General features: G+C 47.6%; 6 protein-coding genes across 6 annotated transcripts; 4 read left to right on the forward strand and 2 right to left on the reverse strand.

Annotated features, from left to right (window-relative positions):
* Window positions 1–1,512: 1,512 nt before the first annotated feature.
* I303_100302 (alpha,alpha-trehalose-phosphate synthase [UDP-forming] 1) lies at window positions 1,513–4,115 on the forward strand (the record flags this gene model as incomplete). The annotated part of the gene is made up of 11 exons (XM_018403673.1): window positions 1,513–1,722; window positions 1,799–1,882; window positions 1,942–2,044; window positions 2,140–2,662; window positions 2,730–2,786; window positions 2,871–3,189; window positions 3,263–3,490; window positions 3,552–3,660; window positions 3,718–3,806; window positions 3,866–3,917; window positions 3,976–4,115. 11 exons carry the CDS (start codon window positions 1,513–1,515, stop codon window positions 4,113–4,115), a joined length of 1,914 nt encoding a protein of 637 aa, XP_018266327.1.
* Window positions 4,116–6,041: 1,926 nt separating this feature from the next.
* Window positions 6,042–8,784, forward strand: I303_100303 (uncharacterized protein; the record flags this gene model as incomplete). The annotated part of the gene is made up of 4 exons (XM_018403674.1): window positions 6,042–6,291; window positions 6,471–6,855; window positions 6,925–7,091; window positions 7,142–8,784. The coding sequence occupies 4 exons, from the start codon at window positions 6,042–6,044 to the stop codon at window positions 8,782–8,784; spliced, it is 2,445 nt and encodes an 814-aa protein (XP_018266328.1).
* A 536-nt stretch (window positions 8,785–9,320) lies between these two features.
* On the reverse strand, window positions 9,321–12,088 carry I303_100304 (uncharacterized protein; the record flags this gene model as incomplete). Its single annotated transcript, XM_018403675.1, has 12 exons — window positions 9,321–9,436; window positions 9,504–9,576; window positions 9,688–9,822; window positions 9,923–10,159; window positions 10,235–10,370; window positions 10,437–10,585; window positions 10,650–10,967; window positions 11,039–11,345; window positions 11,425–11,573; window positions 11,643–11,719; window positions 11,781–11,909; window positions 12,004–12,088. The coding sequence occupies 12 exons, from the start codon at window positions 12,086–12,088 to the stop codon at window positions 9,321–9,323; spliced, it is 1,911 nt and encodes a 636-aa protein (XP_018266329.1).
* A 324-nt stretch (window positions 12,089–12,412) lies between these two features.
* Window positions 12,413–16,039, forward strand: I303_100305 (uncharacterized protein; the record flags this gene model as incomplete). Its single annotated transcript, XM_018403676.1, has 8 exons — window positions 12,413–12,598; window positions 12,683–12,826; window positions 12,885–13,157; window positions 13,229–13,370; window positions 13,438–14,866; window positions 14,929–15,364; window positions 15,460–15,708; window positions 15,869–16,039. The coding sequence occupies 8 exons, from the start codon at window positions 12,413–12,415 to the stop codon at window positions 16,037–16,039; spliced, it is 3,030 nt and encodes a 1,009-aa protein (XP_018266330.1).
* Window positions 16,040–16,715: 676 nt separating this feature from the next.
* On the reverse strand, window positions 16,716–18,062 carry I303_100306 (uncharacterized protein; the record flags this gene model as incomplete). Its single annotated transcript, XM_065968081.1, has 3 exons — window positions 16,716–17,348; window positions 17,403–17,529; window positions 17,605–18,062. 3 exons carry the CDS (start codon window positions 18,060–18,062, stop codon window positions 16,716–16,718), a joined length of 1,218 nt encoding a protein of 405 aa, XP_065824153.1.
* An 807-nt stretch (window positions 18,063–18,869) lies between these two features.
* I303_100307 (uncharacterized protein) lies at window positions 18,870–20,914 on the forward strand (the record flags this gene model as incomplete). The annotated part of the gene is made up of 5 exons (XM_018403678.1): window positions 18,870–19,122; window positions 19,271–19,844; window positions 19,964–20,226; window positions 20,336–20,461; window positions 20,556–20,914. 5 exons carry the CDS (start codon window positions 18,870–18,872, stop codon window positions 20,912–20,914), a joined length of 1,575 nt encoding a protein of 524 aa, XP_018266332.1.
* Between the last annotated feature and the right edge of the window lie 171 nt (window positions 20,915–21,085).

A 21,085-nucleotide genomic window follows, 5' to 3' on the forward strand; every position in this document is an offset into this window, starting at 1 on the left:
TCCATCAGAGACATACCTTTATTCCCTCGTCGACATATATAATCCTCCACTAATTCCTGTAATCTTCCTCCACCCTCCACTTGAATTGATCGACCTCCACAGCCTAAACAAGCGTAAATGCCAAGCTCAACCCACGTGGGTCAATCACTGTCACGGACATTGACCCAATGTCCGGACAGTCGGATGATGTTTTAGTCGGGAACTGGCCATTTGCCTCCACTAGCCTCCATCCTCCTTCATCCTCCATCCTCCATCCTCCAATATCAATTTTGGCCGGTTTTGTGGAGGACTTCCTGCTCACTGCTGCTCGTCTGACGGACTGGCAGGCACGAAGATTTGCAGATGAGCTGAGTAAGAGATGGAATCACGCCGTTCCCGGATATGTGACGAACATCTCATTCACAAGGAAGACCTCTGCCGTACGCAAGGTAAGGCTAAAATGCCGGCAACTGATGCGCGCCGAGTAGACATTTGCGTACGAAGAAATGTATATACATATCTGTCGAACGTGTGAAATGTTCAGATGACCAATCATGAGAAGCACAGAGAAGATGGGGATCTCGAAAAAGTCTAGAATCGACAAATAACGTGTAATGGATCGTCCGAATGACGTACATCTCACATTGAGTACGTTTGGTTTTGGTGCCTTATAAGGGTGCATTCAGTCTCTATTTATCTGGTTGTCAATGGAATTTTCGGGATGTCATCCAGCTTCTTCAGCTGAAATCATCTGTGCACGATGGCAGCTGCAGTAGCTTTCTCGGTGAGCAGCAGAGATAGGTGCTTGATAAACAGATGGTAGAGTTTAACACTACTCATGATAGCAGACAGATGTCAATGGGCTTGACGACGTCCGGTCCGGGAGGAAGAAGGATATTTGTTTGGCTAACTCCGTGCAAATCCGTCGTTTACATCCGAAACTCACTTATTCGCGGCTCGGCACTCGGTCTTTTGCCTTCCCACGACGTTGGATTTTGAATTTTCGGTGTGCTACTATAGTCTCCTATGCAGCGACCCGCTCTGTGGGCTTAGGACAGAGGGAGCATGGGACTATCGCGTCGCATGCATGTATTATTCTACGTATGACGGAAGATGAGCAGTCTAAGCTGTCTTGCATTCAGGTATTTCAGGGTTCCCACAGTGAAGCGCGTCAGAAGGGGGAAAGGGGGAAACACGGAGCAAGTGATTTGACGTCACATTCTTCACCCAAGCTTAGTGAAGTTATGAGAGAATTCCAGCAGTTTAAGCCTTTTTGAGTTTTGCACAACCGCACAACCAGCTACCAACTACATTCACAACGTTCCAAAAGAATAACCAATTCACTAAGTCAAAGAAAGAAGATCAGTTGATCAGATACCCCTGCTTCACTAGCATAAGCATACCTTTCTTCTCTTCTTCGATTGCACAGCAACACAACACAACACACAGCACACAAAGGAGTTTCTCCGAAGCGAGTTCAACTCCACTATAAAAGGAACAGAACATAATAAAATCAGAACGAACAGTTGAAAGATGTCACCACCCGCAGCACCCGGCTCACCATACACATCAAACCATATATCATCACCTACAATCAGCTCGTTCTCCCAGATGTCCAGTCAAACTAAATCCGATGGCTCCCAAGCAGACGGAGGCGAGAAGAAGAGCCAACGTTTGATCGTGGTCTCCAATAGGTTACCTGTGACTATCAGTAAAGATGCCAATGGGGAATACCATTTCAAGGTGAGTTGATTGCTCTTGCTGCTCGTTGTTTGGCTCATTGGCTTATGCTGATTGTGGTTCTGAAACGCCTGACTAGATGTCCTCGGGAGGATTGGTATCTGCTTTGAGTGGTTGTAAGAAGACAATGGAGTTTACGTGGATAGGATGGCCCGGTAAATATGTAAGTCGACTGACTCTCACCTTGCTACACTTATGCTGAATGGTTTGTATAACCTGCAGATCCCGGTGGAAGACCGAGATCATGTTAACGATAGATTGTTGAAAGAGTACAACTGTTTCCCGGTCTACTTGAACGATGACTTGGCAGATAAGCACTACAACGGTACGTATTGGTCAATTTCCCACCGACCGCTTGCTCGCCGCAAACATGTGTTCAACAAATTGATGCCCCACGCTGACACTCTCAATATCAAATAGGTTTCTCAAACTCGATCCTCTGGCCATTGTTCCACTACCATCCCGGGGAAATGAACTTCGACGCCGCGCACTGGCTAGCATATCGAGAAGCCAACATGCGATTCGCCGAGGTCGTCTCGAATTTCTGTCAATCAGGAGATATGGTCTGGGTGCAAGATTACCACCTTATGCTCTTACCAATGTTACTCAGATCGATGATCTCCGGCGAGTCGGCTCAAGGAGAGATGGTCCGAAAAGAACTGGGCAGAGTAAAAGAAGGTGTAGATGATGAAGTGGTCAAAGATGTTTTGGGTATGCAGCCTGGTGTAGCTCAAGCCGTGGAACATACAGACGAAGGGGTCGAGATGTTAGACGATGTTGAGGAGGACGGTGAATTGCTTCAGATGAAAGCTAGACGACCTCATTTCCCAAGAGGTTTATCGACTTTCCAGAAACAGGAGATAGCGGCCAAGGAGAAAGGAAAGGATGGAATTAGAATTGGGTTCTTCTTACATACACCTTTCCCATCGAGCGAGATCTACCGGTGAGTCAAGACATATTCCTTCTTTCACATTCGACAAGGATGACATTGCTAATTCGAAGTGTTGCAGAGTACTGCCTGTACGAAGAGAAATCTTGTTAGGTGTGCTTCAATGTGATTTGATAGGGTAAGTCCGCTTCGTCCAGACTGGTCGACCCCCATCCGAAAGAGATTGAGCTTAATGTGGGATTGATCTTGACTTGATTTGTAGATTCCACACCTACGATTACGCTCGACACTTCCTCTCCTCCTGTACTCGGATCCTGGGATTGCAAACTCAGCCCAACGGTATCGAATTCGAAGGTCGATATGCCCAAGTAGGAACCTACCCAATTGGTATCGAGCCTATGCAATTCGTCGAAGGTCTTCAACAAGAGAAAGTCCAGAAACGATTGAAAGCTCTCGAGACTAGATTCCAGGGATGCAAAGTCATCATTGGTGTGGACAGGTTGGATTACATTAAAGGTATCCCCCAGAAATTGCACGCTTTGGAGGTCTTCCTGACGCAACATCCCGAATGGATCGGAAAGGTGAGCAGTGTTCTACTATAAATTGACAGAGGACGAGCATCGTGGACTGACCGGGATAATCACGCTTGCTCAGGTTGTATTGGTACAACTTGCCATTCCGTCCCGACAGGATGTGGAAGAATACCAGAATCTGCGAGCATGTGTCAATGAGCTGGTAGGAAGAATCAATGGTCGATTCGGTACCGTCGAATTCATGCCTATCCACTACTTGCACAAGTCGGTGTCTTTCGAGGAATTGACCGCGATGTACGCTTTGGCGGACGCTTGTCTGGTCACCTCGACAAGAGATGGTATGAACTTGGTGAGCCCACTCTCATTTTCAGAAAGCATTAAGCCTGACTGACACATCATTCGTCAATTAGGTGGCATACGAATACATCTCATCGCAATCACAACGACATGGTTCGATGGTCCTTTCAGAATTTGCAGGTGCTGCTCAATCACTCAACGGAAGTATCCTGATCAACCCTTGTGAGTGTAGCTCCACAAAACGGCTTTGGTAGATAAGTAGCTGATTTCAAGCTGTAGGGGACACCCAATCTACTGCTGATGCGATTCACTCGGCTCTTGAAATGGGACCGGAACAAAGGAAATCCAACTGGGAGAAGCTGTTCAACGTGAGCTTGATCTCTTGTATTACTGTCAGGGGATAGACGCTGATGGGTTGATTTGATAGTATGTTAGCAAGTACACTGCTGAGGCATGGGGTACGACATTTGTCAATGAATGTGAGTGTGGCTATTGTCGCTTTCAAACGGGTTTCATCTGACAGGTGTGGTGACTTAGTGACTCGTCTATCTGGATTACCGCCGAATGGGCCCGCTGGACCCGGACGAAAGAAGTCTGGAAGTTTGAGTAGAACAAGTTCGAAAGCCAGCATAAGACGAAGGGCGAGTCAAGCTAGCGTTGTAGCTCCTTCTGCTTAAAGTGGCGCTGCAACACATAAGAGCGGTTATTGTAAAGGTCGTAGGTGGAGGAAAGGAGAAGGGGAGTTCTGAGATGCACGAAGTTCATTCATTTACGCTACCGGTTATTGGATTGATTGAAAGAAACACGAATTGGAGGAAAACGCAGCCTGTCGAACGACATGTTAATGCTTAATTAGCCTTGAACTCATGTCTATGTTTATGAAAATCATTCACGATACCCTTTTGCCCGATCCGTTGACTCTGATAGACCCGGCTTAGAAGTTCCGTTATCGACTTCCGAGCAGACATATGCCTGATTGAGGAAGCTTTCACCTCGTATCAGTTTGCATTCTAAATTCTGTCTTATTGGGTTTTGCACGTTTTGCATGTTTTGCATGTCTGTACGGTTGTTTGTGTAGTTCAATCGTTATCTTGGCCCCACGGATCAGCGATTGGTCCGTTGTCGCCCCTCAGGAAAACGGAGGGATTTTTACTAACGAGTTCAGGGTAAAATTGATCGTTGGTGGCATGAGTACGGCAAGTTAATCTAGAATTGGGGCGAACGGAGCAGCGATGTTTTGAAGATTTCCAGCATGTCCGCGTGTCCAAGGCATGCATGTGGGAGGTTCTTTCGGCCAGATTATGGTGTATGAGGCATGGCTTCGTCCGTCAAGCACGACGAATGGATTGAGAGAGTCATGCTAGGTGAAATGAGACGGTTCGAAATGAACTTGCATGCAATTTGAACCGGGAAAAACGATGACGACTCTGCTTTTCCTAAATTAGGGGAGGGGATTAGGGGTCTAACATCTGGAGAACCTGAATGGATTCCCACTTCCCACTTCACACTTCCCACTCCTCATTTCCCAAGCTATAGTCAGCTTCGAGGATGGGATAAACGGATGCCGTATTGAGCATTTTGACCATTTCACCACAACGGACCGACTTTACCGTACCCTACCTACCCTGTCTCCTAGCCTATCTTTTGGGTGCACTCGTACATGTAGCTTCTTTCGACCTTTCGAACTGCAAACCAAACAAAATCGAATTACAGGAGAGAGGTCGTGCCTATCTCCCCATTATCTTATTCTCTCGCTCGAGCATCTCGTTCAGTTTTCTCGAAGTTTTGTTTGTATTTGTTTTGATGATATTTCGTTTCATTGCATTGTTATCGTCAACTCTGTTACGGTCAAAAGCCCACTCGACACCGTCAATCGGTCGACCATCTTAGCTTGCGAACTGGAAATCTGGTCGAGGTCAATACATCTCGGAAAATCGACCCTGTTGACTGCTACTTCGACAGGCGACCCGATACAAAGGTACGGCATACCTTGGTTGATAGTCTGTCGTCAAGCACACACCTTTACAGGACAGAAACAAAAAAAGCGGGAAAATTGTCTGTCTTGATTTATGCCTTTCAAGCTTTAGTGTTCTAGAGAAGGTGAGTGAACAAGATTTCTTTTTCAATGGTGGATCAGACAAGTACACGTGAAGAAGACAGGCTATGACGGATTGTGTCTCACTCTTCAACTTTTCATCTCTGATTTTCACCTCGCTGGAACCCACGTTACCTCCATCCCGTTCCATTCCACCATCACTTGGATCCGGGTTGATTGATCGATCGGTCAATCAGGCTTCCACGTTGATGTTGATGTGATGTTGATGTTGGCCCAATTCCTATCGTTGTGCCCTACCTTGATTTATCCTTCCGAGCGCTCGGGGTCAAGTTGAAAGGACTTGCTTAACATCATTTATTACATTATTGTCTCACGCACAGGTAATCTAAAATCATCGAAAACACCACCAATCAGCAAATTCGTCCTCGTTCATCGTACAGCCCAACTCGAGTCATTTTGTATACAGATACACTTCAGTCCCCTATCGGCGATCATTCGTGGGTCTGCTGCGAATTTGACACGACACATCACGATACAACACAGTACGATGTCACTCCCCAACGCCTTTGTCACCCTTCTCACTACCCCATCTTACCTTCCCGGTGCGCTTGTTCTTCTGCACTCCCTTTTGGACCTCCATCCCGCCCCGAGAGACTTCAAGATAGTATGTCTGGTCACCCCCGAGACGGTCGATGCGAAGACCATCGGAGAGTTGAGGAAGGCCGGATTCGACTTGGTGATTGGTGTTGAACCGATCGGGAGTGGAAGAGCGGGACAACAGAATTTACATCTCATGGGTGAGTTCGACTCCGCATATTACCCGATGACTAGACACATCTCTGTTCTCAAACTCTTCTCGACCTGCATCTCTCCCCTTTCTGCAAGAGTCTGCTCCTACAGGAAAGTGGAAAAGATCGGTGTACGGCCTGCATGCGTCTCATAAATGACGCTTTCTGACATTTCACCACCTATACAGGTCGACCGGATCTCAATTTCGCCCTGACCAAACTCCACCTATTCCGACTACACCCCTTCTTCTCCACTCTGATATACCTCGATGCCGATGTCCTTCCCCTCAGACCCTTGTCGCACCTGTTCACGACCACCAACCCCCATGTCCTATCAGCGTGCCCTGACACCGGATGGCCAGATTGCTTCAATTCCGGTGTCATGGTGATCAGGCCTCGAGAGAGTGATTGGGTGGGATTGAAAGGTATTTTGAAAGATGGGGAAGGCGAAGATGGCATATACAGAGAGAGTTCAGCGGGTAATGGAAGTTTCGACGGAGCGGATCAAGGTTTATTGAACGAGTGGTTCAGTGAGGAAGGTGGGGGCGGACAATGGAATAGACTACCTTTCACGTGAGTAATTTCATACTGATTCCGGGTCCAAACTCGGTTTGCTCATGCGCATTTACTTGGTGATTACAGGTATAATGTCACCCCATCTGCAGCTTATACTTGGGCGCCTGCATATAAGCGATACGGCCACAAAATCAGCAATGTCCACTTCATCGGATCCAACAAACCATGGTCGAATCTGAATGGTCGGCCAGCCGGAGTTTCTAATGTCAAAGGAAAAGAACCCTCATATGATTGTGAGTCTTTCAGCGCATTCAGCCAGTCATGAGCTGACCAGGCCCGATAGATCCTGCGCTATTGGATCGGTGGTACCATGTCTACGACACCCATGTCCGACCTTCAGCTGCCCATGATCCGGATGTGTCGCGACGTTTCGCCGTACCGCAGACTATCGCAGCGTGGAGTCAATCAGGAGCTGCGACTGGTGCTCCCCAACAACCAGCCGATCGACTGAATCTCGAAGAGCTGAAAGCCGCCTCCGCGCACGGTGTACTGTCTTTCAAGACAGGTCAATATACCAGCTTGCCTCTGGAGGGCAGGGTCGATCTGTTGATGCCTAAACCTCAACCGAAACCGACGAGCATTGCTTTGCCACCCACTCCACCACCCGTCGACCCTACAGCGATGTCTTCCCCTCCACTCGAAGCTGCTCCTCCGCCCCCTAGTGTGCATCAACAAACTACTCAGCCTGCAGTATGGGACGCGGTCCATTTTGCGCCTCCCTCTCATGGCAAGCCTGAAATGTCAATTAGAATGGACACGATCTACAAGAATGCATGGGAGCAGCCGGCCAAAAATCAGGGCTCGTACTACTCTGCGCCGACACCGCAAGCGGAACCTCAATACCCGACCCTACCCGATAACGTAAGAAAGGATGACTGGTACAAGCAATTCACCGGATCTGCTCCTGATCGATCAAGCGTCTCTGCGGTCTTCCCATGGGAGCAGAAAGGCAAGAACAGACCGACTCCCGGACGAGTTTTCCCCAGGGGCGATACTCCTCCGCCAGAACGACAACAACAGGCTCAAAGACCTACAATCTTGGTCCGAGAGCCGACGCCCGACTATAGACCATCCCCGCAGTATCAATCGCCGCCAGCCTCGACACCCAGATCGATGGCCGAAGCCATGGCCTCATACACCAATGCTTGGGACAACATACCCCAGATCAACAAATATGTCAAAAGAATGTCGGGTATGGGTATGTCGCGAGATGCGAAATCATTCACCTCGCACGGCGGACTGAAATCAGTGCCTGGGACCCCCAAGGGCGGATCAATAGATTTCGGAAGGGGAAAAGTCGGCGATCGAGGGGCAGGTTTCGGATCGTATACCGACACCAGTGCGGATGGGGATGATGAAGGTGATGAATCAGATGACGAGGACTCGTCTGAATCGCCCGTTGTGCAATATCCCTCTTCTGGCCAATTCGACGATCCGTCCTACTATCCGAATCACGAGAATTACAGGGACGGATCCGCCCAGACGGAATCCCCGCCTACTGTCGATGCGAAAGTCCAAGTTGTTCCGGGCGGTGGGAATTCCCCAGCAGTCAGGACTTTCACTCTACCTCCTCATCCTCCGTCTGCATCTCAAGTACATGTGAAAAGTGCATCAACCCAACAAACCCAACAAACGCAGAGAAGATCAAGTAAGACTTCTTCAGGTACATCGTCAGACACGACACCAAGATTAATCTCTCCCCCTTCAGCTTACGTGGGGCAAAGTGCACAAAATCAACCGTCGATACTTCAGCCATTACCTGAATACGGCTTTGATTTTAGAGGAGCTGCACAAGGAGGAAATGGCAACGGCAATGGAGGGAATGGTGGCAGAGTCTGGGATCCGAGCACGGATCCGGAAGCTAGGAAAAGAGATTCTCAGCAAGTCTTGAATCGGTTCATGCGTGCAGGAGGATTTGGGAAGTAGGGCTGAGGTCTGGGTAAAAGTAAAAACGTACACCGTCGTCGTCAGGGTTACACTGCATTCAAGCTAAAAAATCAATCCGAATCCTTCGCTTCGATTCAGTTCAGTTTACTTCACTTCACTTCAATAGATAGATTCTTTCATCCTTTCATCAACTGTGTATAATATTCATCATCTATAATCAAATAAGTAGAAATCTTTCCGAGCCATCTTCTCCGTCAATATGACCATGTCATCATGTCATTTCGAAAGAGGTTAAATCACCTTGTCAGTTGCGTGACAACAATACATGCACCAGGTGTACATGCGTTCTTACCCCTCGCCTTGATCTGGGGCAGGCTCGGCATGAAAGGATCTTCACTCATTCTCATATCCATACAATCGCAAAGTAATGAGTAGTGGGCAATCACCTGAAAATTAAATTGATCAGACGGCCAGTCTTGGAGTAAGTATTGTTGTGCAAATATGCCTTTCATATTTCATGCCAAATTTTATACAAAATTTGCATGATGCACGGAAAGAGGTAGAGTAGTGATTATCTATTCTAAACCTTGTATGAACGCTATGAGTTGGTTCAAGATCATTTTTTGCACATTCTCCATCGTCCCTTGTTCCTCTTCTTCCTCCTCGTCGTCTCCTATGTTGTCTTTGAACTCTGCAATTCGGGCAAGAGACGTCAATTCAGAGAGTCAAAAGCAGACCAGAGATCAGGGTTCGCTTACCACTCAAGACAGCCACGACACTCTTGAAAGATTGATCTTTCCTCGCTAGTAATACTCGTGCGTGAGTCATTGCCTACAAAGGGTAATACAGTGTATCAGCGAGGTTGTGTCAGAGACTATTCATTGATTATGGTCGGAATGCTATTGAGACTGGGGCGAGCAGAAGGAAGTAAGAGTAACTCACTCCATCATCCTCCATACACATCCAAGCTAAGATATAATCGGCATTCTGCAAAGAAGATAAACCTGAATCGATTCTGCGTAGATACCATTCGGTCTCTTCTATGTCGGTTATCTCCTCTTTGTTCGCTTGCATCACCTAATTTACCGTCAATCCGACAAAATCAGTCGACTGCCCTCATCAAAGCTTGAGGAATGACGGAACTATGCCGAGACCATTCAAGCGGAAGTCGACTAACCCGTTTCTCCATGTTGATCTCCTTTTCCACGCTTTTCAACTTGTTCTCAGCAACTTCCCGCATCTCTAACAACCTGTCAACCTTCTCATAGCCGTTCTCCACGAATTTAGCTATAAGCCGTATTCGCTCTGGAGTATCTGAAGCTAAATTGGTGAACAGCGATACAAGTATCCCTAACAAGTGTTCTTCGTCCTCGAACGAGGATGTTGCATTCAGCTTCTTCTTCTTCCCTTCGCCCTGTGCAACGGAGAACATGGTTGAGCCACTGCTACGCCGTAAATTCACAGGTATCGCGTAGGGAGTTTAGCTCACCTTGCCCATAAATGCTGAGAAGAAAGTCTTTAAACCTAGAGCTTGTACGAATTTCTCACATCCCTCCGACCCGTCTTCAGTTTGCAGAGCGTAGTTGAGTACTTTGATAGATCGTGTCTTAGCCAGTAGTTTCTCCCTAGACCAGCTCAAGAATCAGCTCGCTTTTCCCGCGACATGCCAGATAGAGGGCAATCCGCCGTACTTCATCATGAGCACCATCAACTCGACTCCTTCATTATCCACGAAGGCCTTCTTCATCTCAGGCTGGCTCAGTAACGAGCAAACGATATCGAAGAGGTTTTCCATATATTCGACTTCTTCACTGTCTCCTGGATCCTTCTTGCGGTATTGCTGTATTGGTAAAAGTGTTAGCTGCGTTTCCTTGACGTATCCTGACAAGCGTTGGTCAGCTTACAGAAAGTCCTTGAAGTAAGATATCCATCCCGTTCATCTCCCCGACTTTTAGTATAATGTCTCTGTTGTCCTGCAGCAAGATTGCCAGGATCTCACTTGCATACTGTTTATTTGAGTCGTATTCCTTCTGCTGGATCCGCTTTAATAACCACGGTAAAAGGTTGGTGTCGGATACGATTTGTTCTGCTAGAGGCGGCATGAATGATAAGAGGTTCTCGAAAACACCCAGAATATGGAAAACACCTTGAGAGTCCGTCTCTTCTTCTTCATCCAGACGAGACAGGTTCGAAACCAGTAAATCCAATAGAGAATTGTTCAACTAGAACGTCATCGTCCGTCAGCATGACTGTCATGTCTGATTCACATACTCCGGTTGGAGTCCTGACGCACAAGCTCATCGATCAGTTCACCCATAGCCAGCCGAGTCTTGTATGCTCTACCGCTACTTTCTGCACTGGTTCCCTCGTTGTCCTCTTCGTCGAAATCGTCAACTTCCGCACCAACATCTTCGTCCGTCAATTCCCGCACCACCTCAATAACGTCGATCGCTATATCGGTGTTCTCGTGAGATAGCAAGTTGGTCAAGAGAGCCACTACGCCGGATTTGACTAGTTCGGGGAAAAACAATGGCGGATTCTGAGTGAGGGGCAAGAATTGTTTTAATGCTCCGTCTAAATCTGATTCAGAGTCGATAAATCTGGTACAACCACCCATGCGTTAGCCACTCGATGGCACTTGGAAGTACATCGCATGAAGCAGGAAAGGAGTCGACTCACTTCGAAGGATCATCCGGAAATTTCCCCCTCATCTCTGCGTTCTTGGTCACAATCCTCTCGAATTTACCCAGCTGTCTTCTTAATCCAGGCAAATCAAGTGTTGGGCCATCTTCACCGTCTCCAGCTTTATCAAATATGTCAAGGATTTGCTGTGGTTAAAGTTTCCAATCAATCAGCTAAGTTCCAAGGATAGTTCCTGTAACCTGTAGCTGAGTTACCTGTTGTTCGTTATTCAGACCTCCGCCGAAAAACCGCCCTTCGTCGTCTTCCTCACCATCATACACGTCCCGGTCGGCTTCATCTTTCATCAGCTCCTGCCAGGTCATGCTCACTAAGATCCAAGTTGATCTGCTCACCTGCATTGTCATAGTCCCCCTCATCCTCTTCGACCGTCGCTGCTCGTCCTTTGCCTTTCCCGTTGGTAGGGAGCGGGTGGGGAGCGCTTGAAGGCTCGGACTCGGTCTGCCTGTACTTTTTGAGCATTTCTACAGAACCAATGTCAGCTTATATGCCTTGGATATGGATTTACGGTATTAGTGATCATGTACTATCCGCCTCGGAAACAGTGCTTCAACTCACCAGGCGTTGGCGCATCTGGCATCTTCCGCTTCTGACCCGCTGATGCGGGTAATGAAGGGAGCTTGAACATCTTATCAACGTCCATTTCGTTGGTTTTTCCGTGGTGTCTCCTCGGATAGTCAAAGATCCAGCAGTTTTTGTGATATATATGCGATGCAGTAGATTTCGTATTATATGTGGGGTGATGAATGCAAAGCTGATGCAAACGCAAGTAACACTGAATCTTATGCCAGCTTGCCTTCGTTCGCTATTGATTTTCTATTTGGCGCCGAGCAGGAAGTGGTGACATCACGGGATTCTCGGATGACTTCGTTCGTTGACGTTGAAAGCGTGTCAACTCATAAATGCAAGTGTCATTATCAACCTCTACGTTCATCATACTGCGGACAAGGACGGCTGAGAACAAAGGATGTTTCCCGTACCTCAACACTTACCTCGTACGGGGGTAGAAGGTCTTTCGTCAGAAGCTCCGGAGAAAGATCCGGTATTGGACTTACTTCAACCCTTACTCAATAATGGCGAATCAAGTAAAGTCACTGGAAGTCAGGTGAAGGGCGTCAGGGAGAGCTTACAACAAGCTGTCAAGAACAATAAGGTGACTTAAAACCGATCGCTTACCAAGGCCTGAGTATGCTTCTATCTAGCTGTGAAGAGAAGCTGATCATGTTCACCTTTGTAGGGCAAAACGCACGAATTGCTCATCGACAATTTCCCTTCGATATCATCCCAAATACAATTATCGACTTCCCTGCGTTTCGACCTCACTGCAGTCCAAAGTAAAGTCTCAGCCTTAGAATCCGAGATAGATCATTCAGATCCTCAAGTAAGCCTTGTCGAAAGCTCATGATTCACAGACATAATAAGCTGACCTGAATATGCAGACTTCGTTCTTACCGCCATTAATCACTTCTCTGAATCGACATTTCTCCGCTTCGTCATCTCGTGCAGCGAGTCAAGCTCACATACATGCTCTCAAATCTCTCTCGAGGCGAACAGAGCGGATAAAAAGGCTCGAGGAAGCCATCTGGTTAGGCCGAGGAGCTGATCCATGGGTTCTCGAACAACTGGATGCCGATGAAGGGTATAACATGTCTGAGGATGATAGGGACGGGCAGAGGATATTGAAGGGGACTAAGATCATGCAAGCTATACAGGTCAGCTTCATTATCCGGAACCTTCTCAACATGAAAAGTAAGCTGACCATGTCGTGTACATTGGCACCCAGGCCAAAGAAGCATTATTGAAAACTATGGTTGTCGAGCAAAACACCGAAGGATTTAGCTCGACTATCTCTTTCTCCCCGGCAACGGCGAAGCATGGGGCTACGCTGTCTGTGCAAAGTGAAATCACATTACAACATCCGAGAAGTGAGCTGCTAGAGCTGCGCCTGCCGCCGTTTGAATCATTTGAACAAGAGCTAACAGTCTTTCGCAGCTACTCCGCCCCGTCAACTGAAACCTTCAGCGACATCTCACTATCCTCTTGCCGAGCTGTTCTCAGCTCTGTCCCGCCAGAATATCCTCACAGAGCTGCTACAAGATCTCGCAATCAAGATACAAAGGGAAATTATCCACCCTATCGTGTCTTCAGAAAAGCGTATAGAGCTATCAACCACCGAAAAACTTGCTATCCTTCGGCTCGAACCTACTACCTCCTCTACACCTGACACAATACTCGAAGACATTCAAACGGTCCTTACGTTCACTTTCAATAGCATACTAGCCCCTTCGACCGACTTGCCAGAGCGGCAGACTTTCGTTGCCAGTCTCACAGACTCGGCATTCCAGTCTATACTGGATTCACTAATATTACCGACCTTACCGCAGAATCTAGCGGATATACCGGATTGGCTTCTCACCGTCCGACGAGCAGTCGAAGTGGAATCCGAATTCGTCAGCGGCACTGGGGTGATAAAGCACTTCTTCGAAACCGATGTGGGACCAGCTTGGGCTGCTCAACGTCGATATACAGTCTCTGATGATGTCAGGACTCTCGTCACGCGCGGATGGGGCGGGTGGGAAAGCATCGAGAAAGAGCAGGATGTAGAAATCGTGAGATACGTGGAAGTAGAGGTTGAAGACGAATACCCAATCACAGCCGACTCGGTCGTGGGGGACACAAATGGAAAAGAAGAAGGCGGATGGGGATTCTCTGAATCGACAGGCAATGCGAATGTCTCTCCTGATAGATCCAAAACCAATCAGGACCACGTGGAACTTTCGGAAGACGCAGACGTCACCATGGAGGATGACGGATGGGGATTTGACGAATCGGCGGAACCGATAGCTGGACCGTCAAGTCCACCAAAACCTCCTGTCAGTACCGTCAACAACGGACCGCCGGAAGAAGACGACGGATGGGGTCTTGATGTCTCCTCCGAACCACCGAGACCTGAACACATCGCTGCGGCGCCTGTGCCCACCCCGAAACCAACCAAACCAGCCAGAGAAGCGAAGCGACTCGGAAAGAAGGTAGCGAAGGTGAAGCAGGAGGACGATTATGATCCGTGGGCATCACCTGATCCAGGCGAAGACATGCCAAAATCAATCAATGGCAACGGCAATAGCCATCTTGTCCCTCAGCTGAAATCTACCCCAATTTCGTCTCCACCTAAGATTGTGAAGGAGGATAATGCGGATGACGGGTGGGGCTGGGAGGATGATCCGATACCTGAGTCGAGTAATAAAGCTTCACTCGTCAACGACGCACCGATCAAGCAGTCTCCCCGACCGCCGATTAGGAAAGAGATACGAGAAGAGAGAATCACTGTACAAGAACGATATCTAGTGTCCACCTCTTGCGAAGTCTTGGTGGGATTTGCACAACGTCTACTAGCGGATATCGAGCATATCTCAAAATCTGAGTAAGCTGTCCTATCCAATGTACCCATATCTCCATCGGAGCTAACCCAAGCAAATGATACAGGTTCATCTCACCTTCATTCGCACCTTCTTCGCTGGAACCGATACTCCTCGAAGCGGTGAAAGAGGTGTTCACGCTATATCGAGCTTTCTTACCTACGCATTTCGCCAAACAGCTAAACGATGTTCCGAGCTTAGCGATGCAGGCTCGTAATGACGCGCTATACCTTTCGACCCTCGTCCAGCAGCTTCGACCTCAATTACCCGGGTCCGGGTCTGGGTCTCAGCCGTGGTGGTTGGATGGTGAAGTCCAGAGGTTGATGGATCTAAGCGAATATCTCTTCGAGAATCATCTGAGTATACAGCGAGATGCGATCATCGAGCAATTGGACGAGATGGATGAGCTGCAAAATACGGCGGACGATAAAGTGTACAAGAAGGACGAAAGGGTGATCAAGGGCTTGTGCCATAATCTTGAATCGCTAGATCGGTTGATCAAGGTGGGTCCAGTCAGTGGAGGCGTGGCAGGCGTGGTGTTTGCACACGAGGCAGATGCTTTGTGCAAGCGCTGATGTTGATGTTGGATGATATATAGCCAATCCTCCCTCAATCGAAACATATTGAATTCATCTCATACCTTGCTAAAATCCTGATAGAAAGGCTTAACTCGGATGTTCTCGGAATGATCGATATCACGGAAATAGAATCGAATCGCATAACCGACTTGTTCAAGATCGTCACTTCTTCTCTTGAAGGTATGTTCGCTGCGGAGGGGAGTGAAGGTGGGGTGGTGAGGTATGTCGGTGGAGGATGGTTGAAGTTCTGCTATATCTCTGAAATACTGGTGAGTCGAGTCCGTTCTCTCTCTTCTCTCTCTTCTTGCTCAATACCTTCTGATCCGGTCTCCCCCACATCACACATCTCTTTCAGTAAATGACACGTGCGTATCGACGCATTCGACGCTGACCTGTTCTCGTTATCGACGGTTTTATGAATGGTCGCAGCAAGCATCCCTCATCGATATCACGTATCTGATCGATAGCGGCTCATTGATCGATTTCACCCCGGACGAACTTATCGGATTGGTCAAAGCCTTGTTTGCGAATAGCGAGAAGAGAGATGGGGTGATTGAGAAGATTGAGAGTGAGGGATTGGGCGGGAATGAGCATCTGTAGCCGGTGGTACAATAAGTAATACTTGGACTGCAGTGTCATATTCCGCCAATACTTCAATGCTCTGCTCTGTTGTTACGATCATGCATTGATCTGATGGATTGTGCCAACACCCATATCATCATTCACGTGAACTTGTGATGCCTACCATAGCTACCATAGGTGCTTCTGGTCTGGAACATGGATGAAGTTTACAATGCATATCTTGGTTTTATCAAGACCTATACAGATCACTTTTGATTTGACTTTTGACTAATCTAGCCTAGACTAATTTATGAGTGTACGTATACGTATATTCCAGATCGCAGTCGAAGACGATGGTATGGTATTATTCAATAAGGACCATGTGTCGCTGGTGAACAACGAGAAGATAGATGCAAGATATCAAGAAATCAAAATAAAAGTCATGTAACCGAGCTATATATACTAACTCATGCGACTAATTGGTCATTTGACCTTTGACTAATATTATACGAGTATATGTACAGAGAGACAAGGTGCAAGATATATTATTAAATAGACAAGCGACAACTGAGCTTTAAGTTAGATGATTGTAATCATGATTATGAGATCCTCCTCTATTGCCCGCTCCTCTGTCTTCCGTCTTCCTTGTTCAGCATCGTCCCCGCACAAAATATGCCTTCCTCCTCTGCACCATGCACCAAATGATAGCCATTTCTTAAGCCATATCCACTTCTCTGGCAAGTCGCTCTCTTCCGCCCCTGACGATTTTCCTGCCAGGAGTCAATTCCTCCTCTTCTCCATCCTTATCATTACCTCCGTTCATGTCAATATCCATACTATCCTTATGAATCATGCTCTCCCCTCGAAGAAGTAAGACCTCATTGATCAATTTCGATCTCTCTCTTCTTCTGGTCCCACTTCCGCTAATACTGCTATTCGTCGAGGGGGAATGGCTCGGCGCATTGAGGTACATGGAAATGATCTCTTCGTCGTCTGTAGTATTATTGCTGTATTTCGAAGGTGTAGATCGATTCGATCGAGGCTGACTCTTACTCTTTGGCGAAGGGGGATAAGAGATCATGGGTAAAGGTTGAATGTTCTCTTGATTATCCATTATTATCACGTTTTGTTCGATCTCTGACAAAGCGGGACTATTCGATCTAGATAGAACGTTAATATTGCCGTGGCTTTGACCTTGACTTTCTTGACTTGAAAGGATGATCGAGGCGACATGTTCGTCCATCTCTCTCAGTTCCTTCAATGTAGACTCGTAGATCTCGAAGCCGCAGTCCGTCTCGAATATCGCTGATGGTGTTAATTCGGGTGACGGTGCAGCTTGCACGTCAATCTCGATTGATGTTGATGTGATTGTCGACGTTAATGTTGATGATGATACCGGTACCTCGAATGACGACTGTGTATTGGTTTCCGAGACCGAGAGCGGGTTCGAAGGTGAATCTAATATAGGTGGAGAAGGCGCTAATCCCCTATGATATTTGGGTGGAGTAGATACAGCTCCTGAGATACCGCTATTACGCGAAGGATACATGTATCTCGTCAGCTCAGCCTGATCAAGGAGCTGGAACGTCCGTTCTTTGACTAACCTTATAGGCGATTCCCTTTGAGAGGTAGGACCAGCTCCTGCAAACAACCTCCTAGCTGGACTCTTGCCCGTACCCAAGTCATCCTTGTTCAATACATTCCGTATCTTGGGTGTGACTCCAACCTCAACGTGAATCTCTTGGAGTTCATTTGGGTTCGATTGACGCTCTTTGCCTTTTCTGCTTGATGATCTAGTTTTCCTGATTGTTTCGGTACCGTCAACGAGGGTGGTCGAGACTTTTCTGGTTTTGCTGCCACCAGGCGAAGAGGGTTCTGAAGGTGTGAGACCACGCTTGGTAGGTAGCGAGACGGGTGATGGGAATGCTGATACTGATGCTGATGCTGATGAGGTCGAGGTTGAGGTTTGATGTTGGAAGAACGTGGTTAATGGTAATGAGATTAAAGGTGAGCGGGATGTCGATGATCTCGTCAAGCGGGATGAAGATGCTATGGATGTCATCGTGTCGACCTTTTTACAGGACTGAATAGGATTTGAGATATGTACAATCAACCAAGATGTGGGAACAATGTATGGTGTATGCTATGGTAAAGATCGGTTGTTTGGTTTGTTGTTGTTGTCGATCAGGTGATGAATGTGTGTTATTGATGTTGGGTTAAATTCTACGCGTCTCTTGCTTTCTCTCCTATCACTGATTTCCCTCTTCTAATTGGATGTTCTGTTTGTGTGAAGCGTGTCAAGATTCAAGAAGTAAGGTATGTCTACGGATGGAATGTTTGTTATTGATGATAATGACAATGATGGATGTGAATCAATGTATCGTGCTATGATGAGACAAAGATTCAAGATTCAAGAGAACAACGGAGTGAAAAGAGCATGAACAAATGGACATGACTGACATGTGGGAGAAAAAGGGGGAACAAGGGACGCAAAGGGAAATTCCATCCAGTCTAGTCTAGTCTAGTTGAATCAACCTTTCTTTACCCCAGTGGCAAAAGTGGCACCTCAATCCCAACGCGCGTCATCTTCATTCCACCATCGAGTCGCTATAATCGAAATGATCCAGCCCAGAATGCCACGTCATGCTGTCAGTATTCCATAATTCCGAATGTATCGGATGCTATTTTCTGACGATCCGGCCGATTATCTGCGTCACTGCGTTTTAGTCAAGCGCGAGGACTTTTTTCTGAAAGATCACAGAAATCAACAGCAGTACTATCTGATAAAGATCGTTGAACATTCAGTGTACATAAACCTCGCCATTCCCAGATTACAGAGCATAATCGACAGATCGCAAGTCACGTCAATATGCGATCTCATCCAGACCTAACATATCCACTATTACCAGACGCTCAAGATGATCTACCGATACCCGCAACTCAACGACCGATACGGCAAGGCGGGATGTCCTTGCGCGATACCGTCGACCATGCCCAGGTGAATGAAGGGGAATATGAATGGCCTGAAGCTGGACCCTCACAACCTAAAGAAAGCAGAGTAGGACCGTTTGGTGCGAAAGCCGTAGCGGCGATGACGGGTGCTATGGCCACTTCGTTATTGAGTGAGTATCGGAATGCCGAACTTCCAACCCAACAATCTTTGCCACCTATTTAACCATTTCTCACAAACCCCTGCAAGCACTCTGTACCTCGTCTGACTCGCTCAATCAAAGTCAATTCAGCTGATAGACCCCTCGATTCAACCTGTAGTGACCCCCTTCGACGTACTGAAAACCCGACTACAGACCGTCCAACCTCATCCTCGTCCCGAATACTCAATATCAAAGATCATACAGCCGACAAGCGAAGAATGCTGTCAAACTACCCTCTTATCCAACTCGAATCCACAATCGCGCTCGAGGATATCCCCTATACAGTGTCAAACAACCTCATCAACTTCTTCTGCTCTACACTCATCGTCCACAAATACCCAACACGTATCTTTCGCCAACCTACGTCCGAGCGCAGCAGGCATAGGTTCTATACCGTTACAAGAAGCGCCGGAGGGGTGTCTCCACCCCTCGAAATGGAGTGGGATATGGGGTGAAGCTCTTACTTTGGAAAGCGGTGTATCGAATCCCTCATTATCAAGAAATAGTAGTATCGGCAGTATTGGTGGCGCTGGGGTGGGAGTCTTGCAAATGCCCACGCATGCGCAGGAGAGGATACGCTTGAGTGCGGTGCAGAGTGAAGAGCAGGTCATGCGTGGTTTCTTTAGTGAATTGGCGGCTGTCAGACGGGAGAACGGGGTCAGAGGATTATGGAAAGGTGTCGGTACAGCTATGTGAGTTGAGCTTGCACCTGTTCTCCATGTATCATTCTTGGCCTTTCTTCCTTCACATCTTCCTTCACAAGATGTCTCGATGAAGACGGACTGAGCTGATATGTTGTACTCTCTGACAGAACAATGGGCATCCCTTCATCAGCAATATATATGCTAGGCTACGAACAGCTCCTAACGATCATTTCACCCTACTTCACTGGATCCTCCGATCCTTCCAAGAACACCTCGTCCCTGAACCGTCGCCCCGATGCTCAGAACATCAGTCTCACAGCAAGCTTGACGCCTGCACCGTTGATCGCTGGAAGCTTGGCTAGGACGCTCAGTGCTACGGTAATCAGTCCGATAGAGATGTTCAGAACCAGGTTGCAGGCTTTACCGAGTGGTGAGTGCATTAATGTTCAGGCGGAATTGCAACTCCTTTTCCTGGTGTCCGCTGCTTTAATCAACCCTTGGTGTCTGTGGCGCGAGGCTAATCTGCGCTTCACTTCTAGTCGAACGAGGATCACCGACGTACGCTTCTACAGCCAAAGACATGTCGAAACTAGTCCAGACCAAGGGGGTCACCATCTTATGGAGGGGTCTAGGTCCGACCTTGTGGCGAGACGTCCCATTCTCAGGTAAGTCAGCTTATGAAGGCTGATCATTGTGATCGTGCGAAGATTGCAGCTGATGCTCACTCACCCTCGATTTGACGTACCCGCACACGTGCAGGTATCTATTGGGCAGGTTTCGAACTTATGAAATCATATCTCAACACCTCTCCTACAACTTCCAACTTATCGCCAATATCTACATCGTTCATTTCGGGCTTCCTATCAGGCACGATCTCCGCCGTGGTCACTCAGCCTTTCGATGTTCTGAAAACCCGTCGACAGGTATTCAATCCCACGCCGGGATGTGAGACGGTCAGAGCATCGACTATCCCGCTAGCGATGCATGTGATCAAGACGGAGGGATGGGGGGCGTTGTTTGCTGGATTGAGCGCGAGGTGCGGGAAGGTGGCGCCTGCGTGTGGGCTCATGATTGCTTGTTATGAAGGTGTGGGGCGGTATCTCGGTGGAAGGGAGTAGGCCGTCTTGAAGAGGCAATGCTAGTCGATTGAAGATGTAGCCGAAAATGGGAAGAAAGCAATTTAATCGATGTTGAGTGTATTCAAATCGGATGCCGGATTGAAAATGGGTTGGATAGACGGAATAGAAGGAATAGACGCCAAATACTGCATCAAACGAACAAGAAGACTA

Source organism: Kwoniella dejecticola, chromosome 1 (assembly GCF_000512565.2).
Source record: "Kwoniella dejecticola CBS 10117 chromosome 1, complete sequence".
NCBI classification, from domain to species: domain Eukaryota; kingdom Fungi; phylum Basidiomycota; class Tremellomycetes; order Tremellales; family Cryptococcaceae; genus Kwoniella; species Kwoniella dejecticola.